The following is a 6,864-nucleotide window of genomic DNA, read 5'->3' as shown; positions in this document are numbered from 1 at the left end:
TTCCCGGTAAGGTTTATTCAGGTGTACTGGAGAGGAGGCTTCGCCGGATAGTCGAACCTCGGATTCAGGAGGAACAGTGTGGTTTTCGTCCTGGTCGTGGAACTGTGGACCAGCTCTATACTCTCGGCAGGGTTCTTGAGGGTGCATGGGAGTTTGCCCAACCAGTCTACATGTGCTTTGTGGACTTGGAGAAGGCATTCGACCGTGTCCCTCGGGAAGTCCTGTGGGGAGTGCTCAGAGAGTATGGGGTATCGGAATGTCTTATTGTGGCAGTCCGCTCCCTGTATGATCAGTGTCAGAGCTTGGTCCGCATTGCTGGCAGTAAGTCGGACACGTTTCCAGTGAAGGTTGGACTCCGCCAAGGCTGTCCTTTGTCACCGATTCTGTTCATAACTTTTATGGACAGAATTTCTAGGCGCAGTCAAGGCGTTGAGGTGTTCCGGTTTGGTGGCCACGGGATTAGGTCTCTGCTTTTTGCAGATGATGTAGTCCTGATGGCTTCATCTGGCCGGGATCTTCAGCTCTCACTGGATCGGTTCGCAGCCGAGTGTGAAGCGACCGGAATGAGAATCAGCACCTCCAAGTCCGAGTCCATGGTTCTCGCTCGGAAAAGGGTAGAGTGCCATCTCCGGGTTGGGGAGGAGACCCTGCCCCAAGTGGAGGAGTTCAAGTACCTAGGAGTCTTGTTCACGAGTGGGGGAAGAGTGGATCGTGAGATCGACAGGCGGATCGGTGCGGCGTCTTCAGTAATGCGGACGTTGTATCGATCCGTTGTGGTGAAGAAGGAGCTGAGCCGGAAGAAAAAGCTCTCAATTTACCGGTCGATCTACGTTCCCATCCTCACCTATGGTCATGAGCTTTGGGTCATGACCGAAAGAATAAGATCACGGGTACAAGCGGCCGAAATGAGTTTCCTCCGCCGGGTGGCGGGGCTCTCCCTTAGAGATAGGGTGAGAAGCTCTGCCATCCGGGAGGAGCTCAACGCAAAGCCGCTGCTCCTCCACATCAAGAGGAGCCAGATGAGGTGGTTCGGGCATCTGGTCAGGATGCCACCCGAACGCCTCCCTAGGGAGGTGTTTAGGGCACGTCCAGCTGGTAGGAGGCCACGGGGAAGACCCAGGACACGTTGGAAAGACTATGTCTCCCGGCTGGCCTGGGAACGCCTCGGGATCCCCCGGGAAGAGCTAGACGAAGTGGCTGGAGATAGGGAAGTCTGGGCTTCCCTGCTTAGGCTGCTGCCCCCGCGACCCGACCTCGGATAAGCGGAGGATGATGGATGGATGGATGGATGGATATATATATATATATATATATTATATATATATATATATACATATACATATACATATATATATATATATACATATACATATACATATATATACATATATATACATATATATATATATACATACATATATATATATACATACATATATATATATATATACATATATATATATATATACATATATATATATATGTATATATATATATATATGTATATATATGTATATATATGTATATATATATATATATATATATATATATATATATATACATATACATGTGTATATATATGCACGATATATATACATATATATATACATATGTAGGTGTGGGAAAAAATCACAAGACTACTTCATCATATATATATATATATATATATATATATATATATATATATATATATATATATATATATATATATATATATATATATATATACATGTATTTGTGTGTATGTATATGTGTGCAGTATATATTTATATATGTGAACATTTTGATAGAAAAAATTTCATTTTTTGGTCCTGTAATGGTCTACGCATACCTTTCATGCCACATGAAGTAGGATTTCCGGAAGCGTCAATATAATTTAATGTCATCAATTGTCTTACAAAAGAATTAACTGTATGATGGTAGTAAGCTACAACTGCGCCTGTGGTAGACTGACGGGTTTATGTGCCACCCGTGCAGAACTAGGTTCCCCCCTGTGTCAACCATTTTAAAAAAATAAATAAAAGTATTGGACACGACAATGCGTAAGAAGCAATTGCATCTTAACTGTCTTCAACAATCTTCAGGGGACTTAACCATTCATAACGTGACCAGACGGGACGCCATGGACTACACTGTGGAGTTGACAGATGTGGACCAACGCAGCATAGTGACAGAGGTGACGCTGGTAGTGAGAAGTAAGTCACACTTGAGCTTGTAAGTTGTAAGCATGTTCAGCTGCTTCGCTGTTTTTTCTTTTAGAACATCTACAGAAACCAACCCTGCGGACGCTATTCACCGCACTCTGGGATGACGGCTGTTGGGTGGGACTCCATTGTTCATCTCAAGATGTTGGCTCCAACCTCTCTTGGACATTTGATCCCCCGCTTAGAGACTCCTACCTGTTTGAGTATGGCAACAAGCCCGGTCTTCTCCTCGCCTTCCTGCACGATGCAGTGAAGTTCACGTGCACCTCAAGCCGCCACCTGGAGAACATCTCCGACAGTGTCCACAAGAAGTGTAAGGGTCGCCTGGCTACTGCTAACAGAACACAGGCGGAATGTGACAACTTTTTCTTTAACTGCAGGTGCGACGGCGGCGGAACTTTCATCTCGTGATCGAAGTGGACTGTTAGTTTTGGTGGGAATCGTCGTTGGCGTTTTTGCCATGATCATGTTAAACCAGTTGAGAGGTGAGCGTGTTCCACTTTAGCGAGCAGCTAACCACCAGTGTTGGACAAATGCCTTTTTAAAAAAAAAAAGTGATTATTTGAAGTAAAGTACCAATGATTATCACAAACACAATAGGTGTGGCGAAATTATTCTCTGCATTTTACCCATCACCCTTGATCACCCCCTGGGAGGTGAGGGGAGCAGTGGGCAGCAGCGCTGGCCACATTTATAGTTAATAGAATGTAATTGGTTACGAGGAAAAAATATTTATCTGAAAAACATTTCTCCGGTCTCCTCAGAAGAAAACACCAGCAAGAGGAATATTCAAATTAAATGTAAATATGTTTAATAGTTGTTGTTTTTTTGCTGCTGCCGTTCCACCATTCCCCACAAGATGGCGCTTTTACTCTAGGTGTCGTGGTCTTGCTTGGCCATGTGCGCCATTTGGATCTTGTCATAGAGTGTCTGCATTAAAACAAATCATCAAATGGTAAATGTTCTGTATTTTATACAGCACTATACTGTACCTGCACGATACCAAAGCGCTTTACCTAATAGGTCACTTTCACCCATTCACAGTGGCGGGCCATGCGTTTCCCATCTAGGCCTTCAGTGATGCCCGACTTCAAAGATTACCTCTCAAAATAGCATCATTTATGTCACCACATGACTATTGGTGGAGAAGTACAATACAGAAACACATCTACTGAGCATCACCACCAACAGCGTACATAACAGGTTATTTTCTGGCGCATTTAATTATCAATTAACCCGCATGAGCAATTAAAACACATTATGTGGTACTGTCAAAATTTAAATTGCAAAAAACATATTAAATGTGAAAAAATAAAGAAATAAAATATCTGAACTCATAATCTGTACGACACATTCGAGCTTCCTGGGTTGGCTGACATCGTCGCACAAGATGTAGTTTCTCTTTAAATATCCTTCTTGAAAATGGCCTTGCAAATATATGTGTTGTCTTGTCTAATCATAAACGAGGCAGACGAGGCGTGTTTGCTAAGTTCTTAAAATTTAGTCCACAAGGTGCTCATCACAAACATCCCGTTGCTGGCTAAAGGTAGCTACTGCGCATGCGCTTCACTACCGTGGCATGCTGGGTAATGAAGTTCTTGTGTTACCTAGCACATAACATCGCTATGTATCTGCCTTAGGCCGTCTAGAAGGCCTTACTGATAACAACTCGTGATCTGATTGGCTATCGCAACTTTCTGTCTACTGTATGTCTCCGTTCACTTACAGTGAACAGCATTGTTAATTCAGAGGACTGCACGCAGGATGCTCTTACCGCCAATGTTCCCGCGTCGTTGTCGTCGCAAGCAACCTCGTATGGCAAGCGCTCTCTTGTTGGCCTTGACTTTACCTGCAAGGTCAAAAGTCAATCCAAAATGGCAGTACAGGCACCAAGCGTTGTGCTTGTACTCACATCATAAATGTCAGCGTAGATTGTCTCCTCCTCGCTTTTCCTGCCTGTAAGGCCAAACAGGAAGTGAGTCATAAGCGTAAAAAACAGTGTGGCAATAAAAGAGTGAGTGTCCCACTTGCTCGTCTGCGGCAGCAGGCAACCACGGTAACGCTACCAACTATAGCGAGCAGACAAGCTCCAGCCACCACCACTGCGCCGAGCATAACCACAGAGAATGGCGGCTCTAAAATGATGACATCACTTTGAGTAACAACACGGGGTCAAAAAACTGATTATGATGCCGCACCTGTGTTGGCGATGCGTGAGGACATGTTACCGCACATCACAGTATCCGAGGTGGACCTCTCGCTCACTGCGTTGAAGATGGTACATGTGACCTCCATTGCGGTGTGCTGCGGCGGCATATTGAGGTGTTGACAGGCGCCACTCCGGCTTCTGTTTCTCACAGTCCACTTGTATGCCACCACCTCCCCAGCGGGGGCAATGCAGTCCAGTAGGACACAGCATGAGTAGTTAACAGCGTTCCAGGTGGTTCTGATGATCACGACGGGCTCTTTGGTTATGGGCTCTCCAGGAAAAAAACGCAGAGACGAAGGTATTTAGCATTGTTGTGAAATTGTGACGTGTCTGTAGCGCGTGGTGTTACCGTGAACGTGCAGCTTGACGTGCATCGTCGTTCTCTGACTGTCATTGACGGCCGACACAAAGCTGAAGACGCCCGTGTCGTTTGGCGTGACGGCACTCAGCGTCAGACTAAAGTTGTGGCGGTTGAGATGAAGCCGGCCTGCAAACTGTCTCGACCCCGTCTGGACTCTCTTGCCTCCATAGTTCCAGTGTGCGCTAGTCACGTTTTGGCCCGCCAAACAGGACAACAATTCCACCGTGTCCCCGACACGTTTGTGGAAGACATGCTGACAACCGGGAACTTCTGTGAAGAGGAACAACAAATGAGCTAGGAACAGGAAGTTTGACTGTGAGGATGAGCTGACATCAGCAAAAGTGCACAGACAGTTTTTGTCATTTTCGCTCAAGAAACTGTAGAAAATGGTCGAGGGAACGTACCGTAAACGTCTGCCAGCCCCATCAAGAGGCATGCGGCACTGTGGCACAGGAAGTAGTTAAAGGCACAAGCAGCCATCAGCAGTCGTCTTCCTCTATGTGTCTAGGTGGCAGTCAGTGGCGGGGTTGCCTGAGAGGGGTCAGAGCCCCGCCAATAAACCAGTGGTGACGTAAAAGTGGGCGGAGTCAGTCGATCATAAAAAAATTTGGCAAATAGTTAACATGGTAAAGAATGATGACTATCTTTTATCATATTTACATATCTAACAAAAATGTTTTTCTATTTATTTACAGTGAATAAAATAAGCATTTAAACACCCTGCTATTTTGCAAGTTCTCCCACTTAGAAATCATGGAGGGGTCTGAAATTTTCACAGTAGGTGCATGTCCACTGTATGAGAGATAACCCAAAAAGAACAATATAGAAATCACAATCTATGATTTTTTAACAATTTATTTGTGTGCTAAAGCTGAAAATAAGTATTTGAACACCAACATTAATATTTGGTAGAGTAGCCTTTGTTTGCAATTACAGAGGTCAAACGTTTCCTGTAGTTCTTCACCAGGTTTGCACAGACTGCAGGAGGGATTTTGGCCCACTCCTCCACACAGATCTTCTCTAGATCAGTCAGGTTTCTGGGCTGTCGCTGAGTAACACAGACTTTCAGCTCCCTCCAAAGATTTTCAATTGGATTCAGGTCTGGAGACTGGCTAGGCCACTCCAGAACCTTGATATGGTTCTTACGAAGCCACTTCATGGTTTTTACCTGGCTGTGTGCTTTGGGTCATTGTCATGTTGGAAGATCCAGCCACGACTCATCTTCAATGATCTGACTGAGAGAAGGAGGTTTTTGGACAAAATCTCACAATACATGGCTGCAGTCATCCTCTCCTTAATACAGTAGAGTCGTCCTGTCGCATGAGCAGAAAAACACCCCAAAGCATGATGCTACCACCCCCATGCTTCACAGTAGGGATGTTGTTCTTGGGATGGTACGCATCATTCTTCTTCCTCCAAACACGCATAGTGGAATTAAGACCAAAAAGGTCAATTTTGGTCTCATCTTTCCACAAAACTTTCTGCCATGACTCCTCTGGATCATCCAAATGGTCATTGGCAAACTTAAGACGGGCCTTAACATGTGCTGGTTCAAGCAGGGGAACCTTCTGAGCCATGCATGATTTCAAACCATGACGTCTTAGTGTATTACCAACAGTCACCATGGAAACAGTGGTCCCAGCTCTTTTCAGGTCATTGACCAAGTACTGTCGTGTAGTCCTGGGCTGATTCCTCACCTTTCTCAGCATCATTTAGACCCCACGAGTTGATATCTTGCATGGGGCTCCACTCGGATTGAGATTGACCGTCATGTTTAGCTTCTTCCATTTTCTAATGATTGCTCCAACAGTGGACCTTTTTTCACCAAGTTGCTTGGCAATTTCTCCAGAGCCCTTTCCATCCTTGTGGAGTTGTACAATTTTGTCTCTGGTGTCTTTGGACAGCTCTTTGCTCTTAGCCATGCTGAATGTTTGGGTCTTACTGATTGTATGGGGTGGACAGGTGTCTTTATGCAGCTAACAACCTCTAACAGGTGCATCTGATTCAGGATAATACAGTGGAGTGGAAGAGGACTTTTAAAGGCGAACTAACAGGTCTTTGAGGGTCAGAATTCTAGCTGATAGACAGGT

The 6,864-nt window shown here is 44.9% G+C and overlaps 2 protein-coding genes across 8 annotated transcripts in view; one reads left to right on the top strand and one right to left on the bottom strand.

Annotated features, from left to right (window-relative positions):
• The window catches only part of si:cabz01074946.1 (uncharacterized), a 14,853-nt gene extending 12,020 nt beyond the window's left edge, over window positions 1-2,833 (top strand). Inside the window, exons 4-6 of one of the 2 annotated variants that reach the window (XM_061912995.1) lie at window positions 2,085-2,195; window positions 2,236-2,517; window positions 2,585-2,833. In XM_061912995.1, coding sequence (XP_061768979.1) covers window positions 2,085-2,195; window positions 2,236-2,517; window positions 2,585-2,709 — 518 coding nt within the window. In that variant the 3' untranslated portion in view covers window positions 2,710-2,833. The remainder of the gene's footprint in view (window positions 1-2,084; window positions 2,196-2,235; window positions 2,518-2,584) is intronic. The other variant, XM_061912996.1, reaches the window with a different exon arrangement.
• LOC133560455 (uncharacterized) overlaps window positions 1-5,347 on the bottom strand; it is a 26,356-nt gene extending 21,009 nt beyond the window's left edge. The window contains exons 1-8 of one of the 6 annotated variants that reach the window (XR_009808450.1): window positions 5,179-5,338; window positions 4,763-5,044; window positions 4,403-4,684; window positions 4,232-4,339; window positions 4,117-4,160; window positions 3,979-4,053; window positions 3,221-3,339; window positions 2,993-3,134 (exon numbers count right to left, since the gene is read on the bottom strand). Coding sequence is in view for 5 of the 6 variants with exons in the window: in XM_061912988.1 (XP_061768972.1) it covers window positions 3,078-3,134; window positions 3,979-4,053; window positions 4,117-4,160; window positions 4,232-4,339; window positions 4,403-4,684; window positions 4,763-5,044; window positions 5,179-5,254 (924 nt within the window). In the remaining variant the exon portion in view is untranslated. Of the gene's footprint in view, window positions 1-2,992; window positions 3,340-3,978; window positions 4,054-4,116; window positions 4,161-4,231; window positions 4,340-4,402; window positions 4,685-4,762; window positions 5,045-5,178 lie in introns of those variants that run through there. The other 5 variants (XM_061912990.1, XM_061912988.1, XM_061912989.1 and 2 more) reach the window with 5 other exon arrangements.
• Window positions 5,348-6,864: the final 1,517 nt, after the last annotated feature.

Source organism: Nerophis ophidion, linkage group LG10, assembly GCF_033978795.1.
Source record: "Nerophis ophidion isolate RoL-2023_Sa linkage group LG10, RoL_Noph_v1.0, whole genome shotgun sequence".
In the NCBI taxonomy this organism is placed as follows: domain Eukaryota; kingdom Metazoa; phylum Chordata; class Actinopteri; order Syngnathiformes; family Syngnathidae; genus Nerophis; species Nerophis ophidion.
The sequence above is the reverse complement of the archived record's forward strand: the minus strand, read 5'-3'. Positions and strand labels throughout refer to the sequence as shown.